Genomic DNA, 21732 nt, shown 5'->3' with positions numbered 1-21732 from the left:
TAAATATAAACTCTTATAGGTAGGCAATATAAAGGCCAAGAGGGACCCTGTCAATAATCTCTGGGAATAATTATCAGATGTCATTCTATGAGCGAAGCAAATTATCACTACGACTCTGATTCAAAATATTCATTTTTAGAAAGAATTCTCCAGAGTCCTGCCTTCTCACTTTTTAATCTGCTTTGGTCTTGTTGAAATATTCCTTAGATGATTTTTTTTTTACTCAAGTCTATCATCTTTTCCTCATACCCAACATGACATAATACACTAAAATTTTAATTTCAGTTTTCACTTCTGTGGCAGCAGCACAATGCCACGCCTTGAGATAAAACACAAACAATCAAACAAACCCATCACTTGTTGGTTACTTAAAATATCAACTCTGGGTTACATTTTAATGTTTTTTGGTTTATGTCAGGCTCCTCTTCGGACTAAATGGCTATCACATACACATGTAACACACCTACATTATACCGAAAGTGTTGTACTTTAAAAGTTATTTCCAAACGAAGTTCATTCTACTGTATGTCATTTGTGGACACCACACATAAATAAAATTACTGTAATGGTGGTAGGTTAGCACGCCACATTTCATATGGAAATACAAAAATTAATAGCTTTGTTTTTCATTTTTAACAATCAATGTTTGCATCCCTTCCTCTATATTAAAAATCATAACGCAAAGTAGGTAGCATTATAGCAGAGCATCTACAATTAATTGGTACAATGACTTTAAGTATTGCAGCTAAAAGAATCGTTCAGGCAGGTGAGATGGCTCTGAGGGTGATGGTGCCTGTGGTCAACGTTTACCATCTGAGTTCAATTCCCTTCACCCACATGGTGTAAGGCGAGAACGGACCCCTGTGCGCGCATAAGCACACGCACGGACACTGTTTAAGGAAAAAAAACCCTCTGTTTCCCTCAGTAAGTTAAGTAAGAAATACCTCATGTGTTTGCCAGTGAAGAAGTTTCTTTTAACGTAAATCACCTCCCCCACTGACTCAAGGGAGAAGTGGACAGCCATCTTGGGTATGAGTTCAGGGAGCCAATTGGTTAGTTAATTCTTAGAGGGATCACGGTAGGCTTTCTGATTTATCTCACCCATTAAGCCAGAAATGCTGCAAATGGTTGAACTGAGTTCTGAATCCTAATCCAGACACTCAAAGACTATAGTCGTCTTTATATAGCAAGGGTTTGGTGACTCAAGTGAGAGAGTATCGTGCATCTAGTTAGACTTTGATGTCGTTTTCAAAGTTTTACAATTTTAGTTTGCTTTTTATACCCTGTAATTTTAGTTGTGAGCAAAACTGGATTTGTGAAATATTTAATCCCCTTTTTCTTAATTCCAAGCAATCGTCAATTCACAAGGCTAAAAATCTGTGTATGGTTTTTGCAGCCCTCTGACCATCATTGTGAGAGCGGAATGAGGACTTGTTGACAAGAGAGAACTACGAAACACCAGAAATAAAAACAGGAGCGACAGCAGTAATGTGGGACTACACACACAGCCTCTTTTTTGGCTGCCGACGTCACGGCTCGCTATGGGATAATTATTAAATCTAACCGAATTTGGGGTCGAATATACATTTTACTAGGCACAGCGGATGCCAGGTTCCTCGAAGTTCTGACGCGGTGGATGCAGCTCACCCGATTCAGATGCACTTTTCTCCTGACTGCCCCAAACTGCACAGTTAAGACATGCTCGCCGCCGCCCCTGCGCAGCCGACCCGAGGCGCCGGGCTACGGCCAACGCGCATCCTTATTTCCCGTGCACCAAGTGCCGGACTGAGCAGGCGAGCGCGCCATGGCTCGTGCTCCGTGGGACCCACGGGGCGCGCGACAGGACTTGGGAGAGAAAGGCCGCGGCCCCGGGAGCCTCCCGAAGAACTGCGGAGCCGTGCGCGCCCCAGGCCCTCGGGGACGCGCCTAAGCGGGAACCGGTTGGGGGCGAAGTGCGCGTGACCGCGGCCCCGGGCGCGCGCGGGGCGGGAGTCCCGGGGCGGCGGCGCGCGCACGCCCGGCCCCCAGGAATGAATGGAAGGTTCAATCTCGCGCGCTCGGCGCGGGCAGCCAATGACGCGGCTCGGAGCGGCGGCGGGCAGGTGTGGTGTGCGCGAGCCTCCGCCTGACGCAGGGCTCGGGTCGAGCCGCTTGGGCCCCCCACGCCGCCCGGGTACCCCCTGGCACTCCGCGTGCACGGCCCTCCGGCTCGCGATGTGCCGGCCCTCGCGGCCCGGCTCCGTCAGGAAGTGACAGGCTCGCGGGCGCCGCCGCCCTCTCTCTCACCGCCGCCGGCGCTCGGGGCCGCAGGACCATGAGGCCGCGGAGGTAAGCAGCCGGCCGCGCGGGCGCGGGCCGGGGTGCGCGCGGGTGCGGGTGTCGCACGTGAGCAACGTCGAGTAGAGCAGGGCGCTGAGGAGCCGGCGTGGGGAAGGAGGGAGGGAGGGAGGGAAAGAGGGAAGAGGGCGGACGGGCGGCGCGGCGGGCGTGACAGGTCCTGCGGCAAGTTGCCGTGCGGGACGGAGCGCCGCAGCGCTTCCCGGTCCTCCCGCTCTCTCGCCCCACGCGCGGGCCGCGCTTGTACTTCCGGGTTCACACCTTGGGGTTCCCCATCCCCGCCCCCGCTCGGCGCGCGGGTGGGCGCGGTGCGGTCAGCGCGGCCGCCCGGGCTCGCGGTGCGCGGCTCGGTCGGGCTCGGAGTGGGCGGCGCGGGCGGCGGGCGGCGGGCGGCGGGCGGGGGCGGGGGGCGGTCTGAGAGGCTCGTCCTGCCGTGCGAGCGCCCAGGCTGCGGGCTCCCGCCAGGGGGCGAGCGCACCTGCCCTCCGCGCTCGCCGTACACCGGGCCGCTTTGTACCCGCGGGCGTCGGGGAGCCTTCCCAGAACTCGGGCTGTCTGGGTGGCATCAGTTTGTGAATCGGAATTCAGGATGTGAAGAGATACCGGGGGAAAACAGATGTCGGTGGTGTTGGAAAAGATAAAACCCGGGGAAGAAATGCAGCGGCGTTAACTGCGAGGATTGGATGCGGGTTCTTGATGAGGATTTGTGCTCCGAAAACTTTTTTTTTTAATTGAACGTTGATTAAATATTAAGAGTTTCCGAGCAACCTCTTGTAATATGTATTTAGTTCCCTTATTGGCAAATACCTTAAATGTAAGTAATAGTAAGTCCGCCATTTTGGATTGTTTCACGTAACAGGATGAAATCTTTACGTGCCAGTGTTTCCTTGAGGTCCTTTCTATGGATTTGTTTTTATATTCAGTTTTTAAGGCTGTCGTGTACCATTACTGTTCACAGACATAATTTCTCCCGTAAAGATTTTTATGCTTAGAATTGTAAAGGCAAGAGAAGATACAACGCATTCTTCTATTATTGTAGGGGTTTACTTTTTGTCAGAAATATTGTAGTAGTGAGGTGACATTGACTTCTATCTAGTATTACAATGGTTTAAAACATTTCACAGTGTTGCTGGAAAACTTAAAATAATTTTTTCTCACTTGTCAGGAAATTATGGGTTTTTTTGTGTTTAACATTTAGCTAAACACTAATGAAAACTGGCCTTTTAAAACAAATTCTAAAGTCTTAACAGTAAATTATAAAATGTCACGATCTTATCAGATCTTCAAAGGAAACCTTTAGCAATTAAAATCGAGTCCTTGGAAATGTGTCAACTTTGTGATTTTAATAAATGTAAATTTGTGAGATGACATCTTCCTCCTGAGTGTTTGAGAAGATTTGACAGAATTAGTCTGTAAGTTAATTCATTTCAAAAGAATGTAACAATTCTTCATTTAAATTAGCACTATGTTCATCTTGAAAATTCTGAGAGAAACATTTATTTTTATTAAATATTAATATCTACTTCTCTTTATGTGTATGAACTACTGAAGTCTAATGTGCATGGTTTCTTAAAGACCTTGAGGAGTTAAACTGCCCCAGGCTTTTAACAGGAGAAGGAAGATTCCCATGAGTGAGGGATTTTAGACTTCCCTAGTTTAGGGATCAGTAGGATCAGCTGATTGGTTTCTTGATAATAAAATATCTTAACTGTCTAAGGAATTTAATATATTTAGTGCAGATTGCTAAGATGAATGGACCGTTTATGTATACTTTGCAATAGGTTTGGGACTAGTGATCTGGTGATTATATTACCTCTTACCCTTTTCAAATAATAAGGGTGTAGTTTTGTATATGTTCTGTGACCAAATTTTTTAGAAAAAGAATAAAAAAATGGGTTGTGAAATTAGATCTAAGGTAAATACAAAATATACTGGGGGGGGGGTCTCTGTAGATAAAGCACACTGGGATTTGAAACACTCACGCTTAGCTTTCAGGATGACGTATTTTAAAGGGTGTTGCATGAGTAACCTCCCAAACCCACCAAAGTTTGAGTGAAGCAGTGCATAGAAGGTTTTGGGTTTGTATTGGCTCTAATGAAAGAAGAGCTAGGTGGGTCTTATCTGTTTGAAACCTTAATATTGGTTGGTATCTGGTCTTGTCACTTTTTGATCCCATAACAGATTAGTATAATATTTTACGATTCACTGATGGAAGAGAAAGCACTCCTAAATAAAAGGTAGATACAGGGCATTCTATAGGTGCAGGGACTGGTATCTTTAAAATAGTTGAAGTAACGCCACATTTTCCCAAGCTCCGATCAGGAGACGATCTATATACATCTCAGTTCATAGTTAAGATAAAAAAATTATGGATACGAAGGTGAGTCAGCTTGGAAGTAATTAAAGCTCCTTATCAAGAAAGGAACATTAAAGCATTCCAGTAGGTAAAGGGTTATTTGGTCTATTTCAGAATTTTCTCTTGTTTTTAAAATTGCCAAACGGTTGAAGAGGTTGAATTTAAACACTTTAGAGACAGTACATGCTTCTCTTGCCCTCTAAAGGTAATGTAATTTCTTCATAAACAACCACTGTCTTTGATGAATTACAAGATAAGCAAGAATTTCTTGCTTGCCAAGCAGAACAATGGGAATTCTTTATATCCAGATACATAAAACTGACTTGCTCATACATATCTAGAAATATGATTTATAGGATCATGTTGGTTTGAAAACTTACCATGCATATATGCTTAATGGTATTATGCTGAGCCTCTGACAGTACAGAGTCTATGAAGTCGCTGACCACAGTGCTGAACCAAGACAGCCATATTGGTCCCTAGTCAATCCACCTGAAAACTGTACACAGATACTGTGTGGAGGTTCAAGGGGTGCTTCATACATATTTTCATGTAATTGATTTTTACCCAGTTGTACTGTAAATCATTGAGAAGATATGCTAAAGAAAACTTGTCCGCAAAGTGTATTAACTTACTGTTCTGCATTGATTTTGAATAATAGTATAAAACCAATAGGATCAGTGCTAGGGATGTTCTCATTTTTTTGAAAGCTGTCACTTCCTGGTGACAGGATTTTAGAACTAATTCAGTCAACCAATGAATTAACCCCAAAACTGAGATTTTTGGTTGATTGATGGTAATACAAGACTGTATGTCAATTCTTATCTGCGCGTTTTGATTGAGGTTGATATTTTGACATCACTAAAATCAGTATCAAAAATGTGTGGTTATCAAATGCCAAGTTAAAAGCGACATGTGAAATAAAGTCTATTTGGAAATAACAACATGAACACTTTCCAAAAGAGTATAAGTTTTGAGATCGTCCTGATCTCTCACTTTTGGGGGGATTTATGCTGTTCGAAGCAAGACAGACATCGGGGTTTAAATGCTCACAGCGATTGATACTCTGAGTTGTACCTGGTGAGACAGGAGCATGGATGGGGAACTGTCAAGATTACCTGAAGAGGCTGCGTAATGAACACATTCACCACTGCAGCAAGAAAAGTGCTATTTTAAGCATAGAGCTTTGACATTATTTTCTAAAAATAGAATGGATGGATATGGAAGATCATCCAATTAAGGGTCAAAGGTGACAGACCAGGACAAAGGACATGTGGTTCATTTTCAAGCATTCGGCTCTAGGTCTTTTTTTTTTTTCTTTTCTTTTCTTTCCATGTTTGAACAAAAGCTCAATTATATAGACCTGGTGTTGAATGACTAGTTGCAGTGATGGAAGGGCATGTTTCAAATTGTTCAGATATTTCCAATCAGTGTTGCTTTTGCATATGTACAAATGTCAGAGCTATGGTGCCACTCTTTTTGTTTTTCAGATAATCTCTCCATGCAGCAGTGGTCAAATTTTTCAAGAACAATTTCAATTACAGTTATTCTGAACTACATATGAGGGTTAAGAATGTTTTGGCAGACTAAAAATTTTAGAAATCTCAAGGAAAAAAATAATCCTGGTTTCACCTCTGTTAATTAAAATGCTATTGATTTTTATATGTCTTTTTATATAATATGGCATTATTACATTAGTTCATTGTCAGTGATATAACCACAGGCATGTTTTTAATTAAACTAGAAATGTTTTTCATAATCAAGCTACTTAGAAGATGCTAAAAGTTCTAGTATTTAATCTGCCTCTGGCAATATAAAAGCATAAGCATTAATAATGTATTAAAACTAAAAATATGTCAAATAAAATGTTGTTAATATTGCAATTACATAAAGTCGTTCATTTTTACTTGGACTCACTTTGTTTACTCCATAAGAAGCTATTTTAAAGTCAATCTGGACCTTCAAAATCCTGTGATCCGTTGTACAAAGATAGAAAGTTTGTCACTGTTTTAATTTCTCTTAGATCTCAAACAAATTTTGCTATCTTTTCTTCTTTTAATGCGGTTTTTGAGTTGTTATATAAAACTATTATTTCATGTCTTAGAAAGTACATGCATTTGCATTAGAAAAGCCATCCTGCTCTGTCCCATTTGTGTCCTGATGCAACTGTATTGTTTACGTCTCAGTTACAGTTGTTTAGCCTCTAGCATTTGTAACTTGGTCTTTACCTTCACATAGGCTCGACAGTGCGCTGGCTGACGGAAGTTTTTAACTTCTAGATCAAATGATTTATTTATAGCATTTGAAGAGGTGGCAGTCATGAAGCCAGAAAAGTTTCAGGTTTCGAAATAACTGAAAAGTTAAGTTCATCTTTCTGACTCAGCAGTATTGTAAATATTGCTCTCATAAGTTAACTTGGATACTTTGCACATATGGAAGATAATGTAACTGATTTTTTTCCCCAAAGGTAACAAAATTCTCTACTCAGCTTAATTTTTAAATGTTTCATAATGTTTTCTTGTCCTAAAATTTCATTCACCTAAGATTTTTTTAAGCTGTGAAACTGCATATCTTTGTGCTTCATTTTTAGAGTGTTGTCGTCTTTACCCTCGTATGATTGAAGTATAGCATAAACGATGTGTTCAGTTACCGCTAGCGTTCGAGGAGGGTATTTAGTTGAGTTACAAGGTAATTTATTCTGAGTTAGGTAGGACTTGAATTTAGTCTGTTAACTTAAATTTGTGAGAAATTATTAAAGTATGATTTTTAACCACTGTTAAACATTTTTAAGAGTATCGCCTAAGTCGAGAGGAGTACATTTTGATAAAATTCTTCAATTTTACACCTAATATTTTTTATGTGTATGTTGTATTTTAAGTTATTGTCAGTAAGTATTGTGCTTTAGACTTTCCTGTGGTGTTACATGCTTGCTATATGATTTCTACCAGTCTTGTTTAAAAATGTTTTCTGAGCTGTTTTAAGAAAAATCATTGTTGGGGCTGGGGATTTAGCTCAGTGGTAGAGCGCTTACCTAGGAAGCGCAAGGCCCTGGGTTCGGTCCCCAGCTCCGAAAAAAAGAACCAAAAAAAAGAAAAAGAAAAAGAAAAATCATTGTTACCTTTTTTCCTTTGTAGAAATCTGTTCGATACAGTAAAGTAGACTAATTTTTGCTGTCATCTGTAGGTTGAATATTTACTGTTAATATCTCTATCAGTTTAGTCAACACCAATAATTAAACATATCTAATATCTCTTAAAAAATTGAGGAATTGTGGAATAACCCTTCTATGGTAAATATTACTCTTGATTGCTAAGTCACTTGTTGCTGACATAAAGCTAGCTTCCCTTCAGATTGGGAATAAAAGTTAACAAGAAACAAGATCCACACTTTTCCTGTGCAGTTAGTATAGTGGATTTTAACATATAACAATATTTTATGTATTTTAATGAGAAACAAAGTTTAGGAATGTTTGTAATACAGAATGATTGTAAGTAAGGCAGTTTTAAAGCAGAATTGATGTATGTGTTTATATGTGTATGTGTCTATGTTTGTCTGTGCCTGCCTGTAGTGCTGTGTATTGAACTCATGCATGCTAGGCAAAGTCTTTCATCTAAGCTATATTCTTAGCCCCTTGTGTATTTAAAACAAACTAAGGTTGAAATTATATATGAATTTTATAGGTTCAATACTCAACTCACTTTCTTATGAACATTTTTTTCTTTTTGGTGAAGTCTTTTTTTTTTTTTCTGTCATAAAAGCCACCCTAGACACTGCTCTAGGAATCATTTTTTTCAATCTACATCTCAAGACCAAGTAGTGGTGGTACATGCCTTTAACCTTAGCACTTAGGAGACACTTCTGAGCTTGAGGCCACCCTGGTCTTTAGGAAAAGTTCCAGGACAGCTAGAAACCCTGTCTCAAATGAACAAACAAACAAACACCAACCAATCAAAAACATCGAAAACAAATTAAACACTAAAGACCACAGGATGAGTCGCAATGAGCTAAGCATCTTAGTCTCGGCTGCCACAGAGCCCAGGGTTGTCGGGAGAAAGAGCATCTCTTCTTGAGGCTACTCCAGGAAGTTACAGACCAGCACTCTGTGGTAGAGCATCAAACTCAGAAGTACAGAGAAGAGCTTAAAGGGGAGGTCTAAATGATGAGCAGGAGTAGTCTAGTGACATGGCAGAGAAATGGGTTTTAAGACTTTAGTTCAACTTTAATAAAAGTTAAAGTGCTGTTAAACCCCTTAAGTATTTAGAAAATACTTCCTAACGTATTTTAGAAAAGTCAGATATTAAATAAAAACACCCATATGTGAAATATGAGTGACTATATTTTGTACTACTTTTGTACTATGCATTTAAGTAAAATTTGAAAATGTAAAAAGTTTGAACATTTAATTTTTAATTAATTGCGTGCAACTTTTACCTATCAAATCCCAACTGTAGTCATCAGCAAATAGTATATGGATTGATTGTAATTCATTTTAAAACTTCATTCTGTTTACCAACTCTTAATCTGGAAAGAATCTTATGATGCATTTGTAATTCCAGCAGACTGAGTCAAGAAGTTAGCAAGTTCCTTCAAAAACGAAAGGAAAGAATAGTCCAAGTCATACTTACCTTCTGTGAGCATGTAGCTTTGAGGTAGTGCCTTGTGCAAAGTTCTAGTCTAGTACAGCAAAACAAACAAGACCCAAGCATTTGTCAAATATATAAATTTTGTGTAATCTCATTTCCTGTTGAAAGAATACTAATATATGAACTTTATCATCCAAAATTTCTTATATGAGTTTACATAATGAGAAATTCAAGTATTATTCAAGTCGCTTGGCTTCTTTTTTCCTTTTTGGTTACTTTGGACTCTGGTTCCTCTCTTCATAATTAAGAATTTTATTTGTTTGTTTTTGAGACTGAGTCTTCTTATGTAGCCTTGACTGGCCTGGAGCTGGCTGTGTAGACCAGTTCGGTCTTGAACTTACAGAGACTTGAGCTCTCTCTCTGTGTCTCTGTCTCTGTCTCTCTGGTAGAGTTTAGGATGCCTGGAAGTTTACAACTCCACCTCCAGGGGAGCCTGACTCCCTCTTTCGCCACTGCAAGATACCATGTGCAGGAGTGCACACCTACATGTAGACAAATAGAAAATAAAATAAATGGAGTCTTGTTCAAGGCTACACTTGAAATCAAGGTTCGTGTCTGTGCATGAGAGCACACGCACTATCCTATCCCCACCACCACCACCTGAGTGCTGGGGTTAAGACAGAACATTATATCTAGTTATCATTGTAAGCCAAGGCTCTACTGAGATAGTAATTTATAACACACACACATAAATCAGTTGAGAAAGAAGACCTGTGTTACACTTTATGTAAAAGAGCTAATTTGAATAATATTCACTGAGTTTGTTAAAGTTACGACCTGTTGTTATCTTGTTTGCTTTTGTTACAAACAGAACAGCTCGTCTTTAAAGTGCAGAAGTTCCTATACCTTGGTTATGGTCTTTTATTGTGTAAAAAAAAAGTGGAGGGGTTGGGGATTTAGCTCAGTGGTAGAGCGCTTGCCTAGGAAGCGCAAGGCCCTGGGTTCGGTCCCCAGCACCGGAAAAAAAAAAAAAGAACCAAAAAAAAAAAAAAGTGGAGTCAATATAGTACAGTAGAACTGAGTACCTGGGAAAGTCTCCATTTCCTTTCCAGAGGACATTAGGTTGCAACTCAAGCATTTGCACCTAATTGGGTTTTTTTATTTTCTCTTTCTTTTGTTCATTTGTGTTCCCCCACATTTTGTGTGTGTGTGTGTGTGTGTGTGTGTGTGTGTGTGTGTGTGTGAATTTATATAGGAGATACAGAGTTTAAAACTTAGGTAAGGAAAGACAAACATTTTTTTTCAATACAGGGTTTTTCTGTGTAGCCCTGGCTGTCTTGGAACTTGTTCTGTAGACCAGGATGACCTCAAATTCAGATCTGCCTGCCTCTGCTTTCCAAGTACTGGGATTAAAAGTGTGTGCCACCACATCTGATAAAATATTTAGCTTTTTAAGATAAAAAGTTTTTCTTTTAAAATTTGAATAGGAATTTGATGTCTTTAAATATCCCTAATTTTTAATTAATTAAATATATTACTATTCGAGTAATTTTATCTTTAAAAAGTATTTGAAGTTGCGTATTTGTGGCACCCAGTACTCCAGAGGCAGGCAGATTTCTGAGTGCAAGCTCAGCCTGTTGTACATAGTGAGTTTTAGGCCAGCCAGTGCTGCGTAGTGAGCCCTTTCTGCCCTCACCCAAAAGTATTTGAAGATAGGCACAGTGAATTACACCTGTAGTCCCAAGATTTGCCTGTAATTCTATGACTTGAGAGACCGAGGCAAAAAGATTGCTCTCTGTTTGAGACTAGCCTGGGCTATATAGTTGAGACTCTGTCTCAAAAAATTAGAAAAAACAGAGTGTTTGACTGTAACAGATGTATTAGTCAGTGGTATAGGGTTTTAGTTAGTTTCTCAGGAACATGATTAATTTCTTCTAAAATATATCTGGCTAGATAGTCAATTTTATCAAGAAGCATGGTGTTGTAGGTTAGCTAGATTTTTAAGTGAAAAAAATTGAGATCCTTGAATAAAGTATAATATTCAAGATTAAAAATTTAGCCAGGTGTGGCTCATACCTTTACTACCAAGCATGTGGTCTCTGTGAGTTAGAAGCCACCCTGCTGTACAAGGACAGGTTCAGAATGGTCAGGGCTATTTATTACACAGAGAAACCTTGTCTGCAAAGGACTAATACAAACAAAATACTTAAAGCAGCATCATAAAATTGGTGATTATTACATCCGAGTGCTCGTGTCTTATTGTTTTAAGCTAATGTCTCTTGATAGAAGTAACAGATAAGTTTATGGCATATGGTTATCAGCTCACGGAGGTGACTTTTTAAAGACCAGCTTGCAGGTGACTTCACATTGTTTACATATGGACGTGTGTTGTTTCTAGTGCGCCGTTCAGTTGCAGAAGCAGACTTTACAGAGGAGGCTGCCGTAGCACTGACCTGAACTCTCTGATTTTAGGTTCTTCAGAAGATGATGAGGTCACTCAACCAGGGTTCATCAGCCCCAGGTTAGTCTGTTTTTTAAATCAAATGTTTTACTCGACCATATGAGAGGACTTGACTGTCCCCAAGGATTTGTCCATTTGATTTTTCCACATGGGCAAGATTGGCACTGCGTCCTAGTATACTGCATCCAGAAATATCCCATCTTTAAAACCGGTATTCCCACCACAGTTGTGTGGGTGGCATGTTCTGCTTATCCCAACCTTCTGACCCGTAGTGCTTGGTTCTGTGATTTTCCTTTATAACTTTTCCAAGACAGATAGCATACTTAGACACTTACTAAGACTATCCGCTCCTCATTCATCTCTGTGATTCCCAGTAGGCACTAACAAATGTCTGTTGAGTTAAAGTACAGATAAAACAGTGTTTTCAAGTAATTCACTGTATGTGAGTGGGCTTTGGAGAAGTTTCACCTCACTAGTTCAGGCTTGTTATTTATATTGCCTTCTGTAGTGACTGAGATCTGCTCATTATCCTAATGTGGAACGGAGCTGTTTGACGTTAAACCTAGACTTTAGACATGGAATTTTATTATTTATATTATTGATTTTTTTCAGTAGTACTTCTACTGATAATATTATGTTTCTCTGGCATTTGCCCTAATGAGTTAAAAACCTGTCTGAGGTTAGTTGGTTTGTTTTCGTGTGGCCCTGCCTGGCCTGTAAACCAAGCTGACCTGGGACTCACAGAAGTGTGCCTGGCTGTGCTCTGAGTTCTGGGGTTGAGTGTGAGCCTCCACAGTTGGCGCTGGCTGGGTCCTAGACTTGTAGACCTTTGAAAGCACTCCACAGGAGCTGCGAGCCACAGACATAATGATTTATGATGAAATGGCATCTTAATATTAAATTTGCTAATAAGGATTTTATAACCAGAGTAAGGGTCAGATATTTTAATGGAGAAGTCATAGTCAATGCTGCCTTTTGGCAAGCACTATTTTTGTGGAGTCAAACTTAACATGTTGATGATGCTCTAGTGAGTTTCACTGTTGCTACAAGTATTTACCTATCACTTTCTTTCTTCTTACTGTTGACTGTGGAGCTTTTCTGCAAGTAAATTTGGCATTTTTTTAGGCATTTTTTTGGTTTAGAAAAGATGTTAACACCAATGTGTTAAATGGCTGCAATAAAGTTGCTTTTCTGTTTCTCCTTGATGAAAGGGAAGTTGGAGAAGAGAGGTACCATTTTTACCAAAGGAGGTTGTTCCTGCAGGCTGAGCTTTAAACAGAAAAGCTCTATCAGTGGAACCCTTGTTGGGGACACTGAAGCCCCAGCCACTCAGTTGGGAACCAGAGCCTTCCAGCCAGGTTGGAGGTGGGGCTGGAGGCCCAGCCTAGCTTTGAGCTAGGTGATTTTTTCCAGAGTTTGCTTCCTTCTGTTTCTAGGCCTCTCAAGCTTCTACTCCCTACCTTTTCCCAGCTTCCTATCTCTGCTGTGGTCAGTAACCTCTTCAAAGTAAATATTGAAATAATCCTAAATAACAATAATCTTAAATAATCTTTCCATCTGATTATTTGTTTTTATGAGATGAACTTTTAAATAATTAATCTGTAAATGATTTTAGGGGAAGGAGAATAAATGTGTACATTGAGTTTTTCATTCTGTAGATTCAGACATTTCCACTTCTGTAAAATAATCCTTGAGTTATGAAGCATGCAAGTGCAAGTAACGAGTGGAAAATAGTGTCTGTTAGTTTTTCAAGTTTAAGTTCTTTTGTGCTAGTCTGAGTAGGTATATAAAGCTTATTTATTACTAGGTGATTGTTTACAAAGTTACCATTTTAACTAAAATAATTTATAAAAGCATTTGTTTAACAGCTTAGAAAATATGTGAGAAAAGTAATACTCAATTTTTATTTCTTTTTATTGCAAGAGAAATGCTATTATAGTGGAATTTTGCTAGATTTTCAAAATAACATTTTATAAATAGTAACTTTAAAATAATGTATGCCTCGTTTATGAATTCTGTTCTTCCAAGTTTTGTTTTACTGCTAAAGTACCTGACCAAAAGCCAGTTACAAATAGCTTGTTTTTGAAATGTAAAAGTAATTTAAATGAAAAACTTCAGATGTATGATAAGTTCCTCCGTTTCCACACTAGTCTCCAAACAGTAGAATTCAGAAGGCATCTAAAAAATGTTTTAAAGAGGTTTTTGACAACTGAATAACTAACTCTAAGAAGAAAAATTGCTTGAAGTCAGAGCATTTTTTTTTGTCTCCCGTTTTTTGTTTTTTTTTTTTGTTTTTTTTTTTTGTTTTGTTTTGTTTTGCTTTTTTGTTTTTAAATTGAACGGGACCGGAATTTTGGTTTTGGAAACAAAAACAAAAACGCCTTCAATTTTTTGGTACCTTTGCTAACACACTCAGTGCCGGTCTCATTTCCTATGACTCCCTGTTTTAATCCACTTTCCTGAAACACAGGGAGTGGCTGGAATCGGATCAGTTCCCCCGAACGCTGGTCGAGCCGTGGCCCAAGATCGCGCAGGAACAGACGGGGTCCCCAAATCCACAGTCTCCGCTTTCTAGATCCTTCTGGGAAAGGCGCTGCTGATGTGTTGCGCTGCTGATGTGTTAGCTGTTTGCCAGGCTCCCGACTGCAGGCTCCGCAGCTTGCTAATTTTAAGCATGGCGGGTGGGGGCGGGGGCAGTCACTTTCTCTGGAGTCTCCTTGCTTAGATTTAGAATCTTCTGGAATCTCAGAGGTAAAGAGATCAAATTATAAAGGAGACATGCTTAGATTCAGTAAGAAAGGTCTAGATCCGGGCTAATGTTTTGTCCTAGTGGTGAAGATAGGGCTTCTTTTGTTTGTTTTGAAGAGCAAGATGACAAATGTTTAAAAGCCCCTTAGTAAGGACACAGCCTTCTGTGGAACGACCGAATTTCTAGAGGGAAGATTGTGGAATAAGGGGTAAAGGGTAAGTGGGTAGAAGACAGAAAGGTGAGGAATTTGCTGGACCGGAAAGAAAGGAAGGGGCAGGTATGCAAACCCCAGAATTCGACCCTGGAGGACTTGGGGCCCTGGAGCCTTGGGGACTGGTGCAGAAGCTGCACAGGGGAGTGCTAGCTGCCCAGAGAGAGCTGGAGCTGCTGACCTCTGCTTACTTGCTGAGTGAACAAGATAGGTCGGGTCTCAGCAGTGCCACAGCTCCTCATAGGCTTCACAAGAACCAAAACACCGTTTCTGCTTTAATAGAATTACACACAGCTTCCAACGGTGAGCAAGGTCGGAGGTTCTTGCAGAACGGTGTTGCGGAGCCATTCAGTTGAGAAAACGTGACCACCTTTTAAAACCTGGGAAGCCCAAGGCTCAGATCCAAAGGACTTGGAATAGATTGGAGCTCCAGTATTGAGTTGAGTCAGGGTAGGACTTGGGCTAATTTTAAAGACGTTTTGGAAGAGCTATGATCAATCAAGCTATGAAACATTTGGCTTTTGAAGGTTTAAAACATGCATTTTAGTCAAACGCGGGTCTTTCTGGCACTAAAACCAAGTAGGAAATGAGAAAAAAATTAAAACCAGAAGACTTCAGAAGGTGACAAATTGGAAAGCATTGTAGGAGACTCATAAGAGCCATTTTATGTGATAGAAGCACTCTGAGCCTTAAGAGCTTATGGTCAGTTTATAAAAAGGCTCAAAAGATTTGGGGAGGGGGCAGAAGCTATTTAAAAGACAGTACCATATTCTTGAGTTGATGAGATTGTGTCTCCAACTCTCCCCCTTTCCCACTTCCTTCCTGTTTCTTTCTAGCCTTCCTTTACCTCTATTTCCCTCTCTTCTCCCCCCATCCCTTCCCCGCCCCCAACCCCTAAGCTATGTAAATGCTTGTGCCTTAAATTCTTGGTCAATGAGTTTTAGAGATTTTTCTCAGGGTTCCCAATTGGAAAAAGCCTTATGTATAACTTGAAAGGCTGATGTCCCTTTCAGGAAATGAATGAATTGATAACCTCTGACACCAGTGACCAGCCTGGTGAACCCTACCTTAATACTTTGAATACCGGAGGCCCCTAATCAGGTACAACTGTGAGTTCCATGACTGTACCATCCAGTGGGGTTCAGCAGTAGGTGTTCCTACTTTATACATACTGGAGTGTATCAGAAATGTGTTAACTTTAAGAAGGCAAGGACTCAGAATCCATTTACTGTGTGTTTGATTCTCACTAGTAAACTTTTATAAATAAAACAATCTTGTAGATAAGAAGAAATTCACCATAAACCAAATTTAGAGGCCTGCCATTTTTTTGTGACTTTTGCATAACTATTCCCATAAACTATCCCAGTTTACATGGATACTTTTCCTTTTAGATTTTTAAAAGGTAATCTTTTTTGAGTTACAAAAAAATAACATTTAGAATTTCTTATTGTTTATAATGTATGTAATGTAACAAGTGTGGTAGTAATCCTTCTCTACTGTTAAGATGTTTAGTGAATGCTTGGTTAGAAACAACTGCTTTAGAATGTGGGACTTGTTACACTTGGAAAACCCTTGGATTTTAAGGTTTTTTTCTCTCCACCAGCTGGCACATTGTTATCCTTCTCAAAATAAATAAAAGCTTGCCTCCTTCCTGAGAACAACAAAAGAAAGAAACAGATGAAAAATCTTTCCAAATTGATCAGTTTTGATTGACACCCTTTATCACAAACAGCTGAAAATTATTTATTTCTGTATGCCTCAATTATTTTCAGATCTGAGCCTATTATTTTTAGGTTTTTCGGCAGGAGAAGGAGTGCTAATAGGTGCACTGTGTGGACTTTTCATAATCCCAACATTTTAGTTTGTGTGAGGCACTGTGTGGGCTGGCTGGAGAGAGGGGGTGAGGGTGTGCGGGCATGGTGGGGGAGGGTCAGCTGGTTGCTTTGAAGAAGGGAAGTGGTATCTACAGTTTTTCTGTAAACTGCTTGCTTAAGAAAATGGGGGGATGGGGTAGTGAAAGACTGGTGGAAGCCTTATAATGTTTCAAAACAGGTCATTTATTTTAAAGAAACAAAGCACTTCTACTTAATATATAATGCTTTTTGAAATATTCGATGAGGTGGTTAGTACCGTTACAAACAGGACAAAAACAATTTGAAAAGCAAGAAGTATTTCGATGCAGAGGGCCAACAGGAAGGGACGGGAGGAGCCCATTGCGATATTACAGTTTCGTGTATTTGAGCGACCTGCCTGCTGGCAGTAGACTTCTAAGATGTCAGGGTCCAGTTAATGTTCCGCGGGTTTACCTTTCCCCTACGTGCCCTCTCTCCCGACCCCAGCAGCGGAGGCTTTTTTCTTCTATGGTCGCCTCTCCTGCATCCCTCTTCACCTCCTAGCTCCGCTCCCCTCCCCCCCAGCGCTGAGTCTCCTGCTCTTGGGGAACAATCACCACTGATTGAGGTTCACTCTACGTTAGGCTGGAAAACTGGGCTGTAATTTAGGAAGTCATTAATCACATCTTCTCCCCCGGAAAGAGATGGCGGAGAAACCTGTGAAGCACAATTTCTTACTATACCTCTCAAAAACGCTCTGATATGAGCAACACTATTTGATAGGAAATTAGTAGCGATTTTTTCCAGTAGGATTTTATTTCAAAAAAAAAATCAGGTTGAAATTAGATGTGCTTTTGCCTTTCGGTTTATGTTACCAATATCTGAGGTTAATTGTTATATAATTAAATTAAATTTGGGCTTAGGAATTGCGTATTTTCCTCTACAAATTAAATATTACCGCCCCTGAGGTAGGTTTGGTGCTGTGGAATAGCAGCATCCCTGTGGGACGTATGTGGGGAATCATAACATCAGTTGCTTTATTTAAATGGCTCCCCCTATGAGATTAGAGACGCTTGTGTGCAGAGCAGGCGCGTGCACACACACTGTCTGTCGCCTTTCTAAACCAGCGATTCACTATGGCCCTTCGTTTAAACAGTACAAAACCAGCATTCGGGTTAATCAGAAAGCAGCGTCCCACACTGTCCGTAAGAGTTTTCCGTGCTCATTCATAAATTATTTTGATGTCAGCACAGATGAAGTGGCGATTGGTTATCTCTCCCTCTTGCCAGCCCCTTAAGGATCCGAGGTGAATTAGTAGCAAGAAAGCATGTAATTGACAGAGTCACGTGTGCTCAGGGGCCAGAAACCGGAGAGAGAAGAGGAAAAAAATCAAAAGAAGGAAAGCACATTAGACCATGCGAACTAAATTTGTGATCACACAAAATCAAGATGTTAGACTGATGCTGAAGATCACTCCGCTCCAAAGGGAAAGTTTTCATCTCTGGAGTTTGAAGCTGAGGGCCGGTGGGGCAACATGGCCGAAGGTTAATTTTCTTTTCTATTGTTTTACTGTGATTCCTCTCTTCTTTTCTCCCCTGCTTCTCCCCACCACGCAGTTTCTTACCTCTTCTCCCCTGTTCCCCTTTACCCTAATACTGGGCATTATCTCCCCACCCCCTTGGAGTGCCGGTCGGCAAAACCTATTGTTACAGATCTCCAAAATGTTTTGTACCGCCCACACTGATTCACAACTTGAAAAGCTTTCAGAGGGCTATTGTTTGAATTGTGTGTGTGTGTATGTGTGTGATTACTCGTAGTTTCAGTTAGTGAGTCCAAGAAAACTTTTATACACCTGCCCCCTCCCCCATTCTATCCTAACTTTAATTGAAAGTTAGGGGGAGGGGAATGCACATTGCAAATAACCCGGGATTCCCGTCTGCCGCATGTGCATTAACCAGTAGCCAGCCATCCTTAGGGTTTCTCTTTTTTCTTTCTGCTTGCCAGGAAAACCAGTCTCACTGAAAAAATTACTCTTTGTAAATTGGCCTAGGATTAGGTCAGCAGTCTGTGAGTGCAGTGTCACAGCCGTAACTGTAGAATGCTCCCGAGGAAGGGAGCCAGATGAGAAAGTATGCGGATGTACAGAAACGTGGAAGCTGGTGCCAGCGAGCGAGCTAGCGAGCGAGCGGTGCAGCAATGTGGCTTCCCCTCCCTGCCTTTGCTTTTAACCCTTTTGGTTTCTTCCCTTTTTTTGTTAAGAAGGAAAATGTTTGCCAGCCTTTTGTTTTCAATCTTCATTGCTTCCCTTCACAAGCAAACATTTGTGTTTAGATGAGCACGAGGTAGAAACCAGGCTAACTGACTTTTGTCCTCTTCCATGTCAGGCGGGGCAGGCAAAGGTGAAGAGCCGGAGAAACTGCCTGAGCTGGCGGAGGACGAGTCCCAGGTCCTGCGTGGAACTGGCCACTGTAAATGGTTCAACGTGCGCATGGGATTCGGCTTCATCTCCATGATAAGTCGGGAGGGAAACCCCTTGGATATTCCAGTCGATGTATTTGTACACCAAGTAAGCCAGACCTTTAATCCCTCGTTACCGTCCCCGTGTGTGGGAGCTGCTGTGTGGTTATGTTGATGGACGTAGACAAATGTGCTCGTAAGTGTATTGAAATAAGGAAATATTCGAGAAAATCGGGATTGTCCAGTGTTCAGATGTGTCCCTCCCAGCGTCTATTTTTCTAAATAGAAAGTGAGTCCGGTCCTTACTTCACTGACTGGTTACTTAATAAACCTTCCCTTCATTCGACAATGAAACTGCATTCTAGAAGCGCCCCTTACCATTGGCTGGCATTGCCTGTGCTTAGTGAATGAATGGGAAGTGCAGAAGGAAACACTGGGGATCCTGAGAGTTTCGCCCAGTCAAGCAGTTTGTTGTAAGAAGGCGGAGGCACCCTGCCTGTGTTTAGGATACTTCTGATGACCGTACCACCTGTACTGCTTTATCATCCTCTGTTCTTTAGTCGTTTGCAGGCTTTCGTCAGAATAACTTGGTTTGATAGTAAAATGACATAGAATGTAGAATTAATGGAGAGTGGGTTTGAAGCAGGCTAAGTAACAGACCCTTAAGAACTATTTCTCTTAGGTCATTGGCTCAGGGACACTGTCTCTTTAAGAGACCAAAATTTAAAAAGAAAGAAAGAAAGAAAGAAAGAAAGAAAGAAAGAAAGAAAGAAAGAAAGAGAGAGAGAAATGCAGCCATAATCGCTGTTTAAAACCTGATAGTTGGTTACACTATCTAAAATATCTTAAAATCTAAAATTTCTTAAATACCAAACGGACAGTCATTGTTTTTCATTTTAAAAAAAAAAGTCCCCAGGAAACAATAAATACCTTTTCTCGTAAATCCTTTTCTAGTAACTAATTGCTTCAGGGTTCAGAAGAGTTTACAATCTTGCAAGTAAAGGAAATAAAAATTTTCTCATGAGTTGGTAGACACGAAGAGGCTCCTGAGGAAAGCGTTGTTTTGGTTTACTAAGTGAAATGCAACTGAGTGGGTTTTGTGTTGCATGTTGGCCTGGGTCCACGTCTGCAGCCCTGGAGTTTCTCTGCTGAACAGTTACCTCTCACTTGTTCTTGGTAATGTTTACACCCTGTTCCCTAAGGAAGGTCAGTGTAAATTACCTCTGCAGCCAGGGGACATGGGACGCTCTGTCTTCCTCTGCTGCGTTCTGTGCTCGCTCCCTGTCTGACTGCTGTGGTTGGCAGCTCACCGAGGAAGGTAGGCATCTGCGAGGTGAAACAGTGTAGAGTGAACAGGTACGCAGGGAAAGCCTGCTAAGTTATTATTGCTTTTTCTCTTTTAAAATTTCTTAGATTGAATGACTAAGAGAAATCTATTTGCCCCGGCTCTTGCTTCCCCCTTGAACCTTTTTAGGTTGTTAAATTGTTCTTTACGATGTCATAAATTTGTTTTATAGATGATAAATGAAAAAATAGAACTTTTCTTTGTTTGATAGCACCTTGTTATAATTTTGTTGTATTTGGGTTTTAAAAATATATTTTAGAAAGATAGAAATATATTGAAATACTAGCTATTTCACTAACCAGTGTTAGTATTTAGGCTTCTGAAGCACCCACTTTAAACTGTTTAATAGAGGAAGTCCCATGTACACTGAATTAAAGCTATATTGCTGGTAAATGTCATAACCATTGCGATTTCTATAGTATCCACATCATTTGCTAATATTTCCCTTATATCTCTGCACATGGACAAGGACGGTGATAAAATGAAGGCTCTTTGCTTTTAAATTTGAGATTGACAAATAAATTATGCATTATGTGAATTATTACACTGAAGGGAGAAGAGTTCCTGATGATTTTAGTCCAAGTAAAAGTTAGGCGGTTGTGAGCGAGGTACTTAGGGGACTGGGAACATTTCTGTAAATCAGCTGTGGTTAACCTAGCTATTATTTATATCTTAAATTTCCTTCATCATAATTTTATAGTGGTCTGTATAAGTCATAGTTAGGAACTTGGATGTCCAGCTGGATGAGCCTTTGTGAGGTACATACTGTCAGGCTGGCTCTTTGCGGATCACTGGTGATGCGTGTGGTTGCGTGCACTGAGTAGCTCTTGACCAGAGGACCGCTCTGTGGAGTGGTTCTAGCTTCACCTCGTAGGTGTTGAACTTGGGTTCCTCGGCTTCAGGGACCAGTGCTCCCCCCCCATTACACCACCCTGATGGTTCTGTTTGTATCCTGAAGTACATGTGCCGTAGTATCCCAAGCATTTGGGTTTTCATTTGTTCGGTTTGCTCGGGTTCCGAGGGGTTTTCCGTGTAGAACTAGCTGTCCTGGAAGTCACAGAGACCTGTGTGCCTCTACCTCCCCAGTGTTGGGCTTAAAGCCGTGTGCTTCCACTATCACCCGCTCTGAGCACGTGGGTTTCCCTAAGAATTATTTATTTATGAATTCAAGTACGCTGTAGCTGCCTTCAGACACACCAGAAGAGGGCATCAGATCCCATTACAGATGGCTGTGAGCCACCATGTGGTTGCTGGGAATTGAACTCAGGACCTCTGGAAGAGCAGTCAGTGCTCTTAACCACTGAGCCATCTCTCTAGCCCTCCGAGCACATTGTAATGTTATGTATTTGAGAAATCAAAATTAATGATTTAAAACAAATTTATTTTTATTTTACATGCATT

At 40.8% G+C, this 21732-nt stretch overlaps 1 protein-coding gene across 2 annotated transcripts in view; it reads left to right on the top strand.

Annotated features, from left to right (window-relative positions):
• The first annotated feature begins 2027 nt into the window (after nucleotides 1-2027).
• The window catches only part of Lin28b (lin-28 homolog B), a 99436-nt gene continuing 79731 nt past the window's right edge, over nucleotides 2028-21732 (top strand). The window contains exons 1-3 of one of the 2 annotated variants that reach the window (XM_039099150.2): nucleotides 2028-2328; nucleotides 11749-11797; nucleotides 18914-19095. In XM_039099150.2, the coding sequence (XP_038955078.1) occupies nucleotides 11761-11797; nucleotides 18914-19095 (219 nt within the window). In that variant the 5' untranslated portion in view covers nucleotides 2028-2328; nucleotides 11749-11760. Of the gene's footprint in view, nucleotides 2329-11748; nucleotides 11798-16661; nucleotides 18074-18913; nucleotides 19096-21732 lie in introns of those variants that run through there. The other variant, XM_063279641.1, reaches the window with a different exon arrangement.

The sequence above is a fragment of the Rattus norvegicus genome, chromosome 20 (assembly GCF_036323735.1).
Source record: "Rattus norvegicus strain BN/NHsdMcwi chromosome 20, GRCr8, whole genome shotgun sequence".
Classification (NCBI taxonomy): Eukaryota; Metazoa; Chordata; class Mammalia; order Rodentia; family Muridae; genus Rattus; species Rattus norvegicus.
The sequence above is the reverse complement of the archived record's forward strand: the minus strand, read 5'-3'. Positions and strand labels throughout refer to the sequence as shown.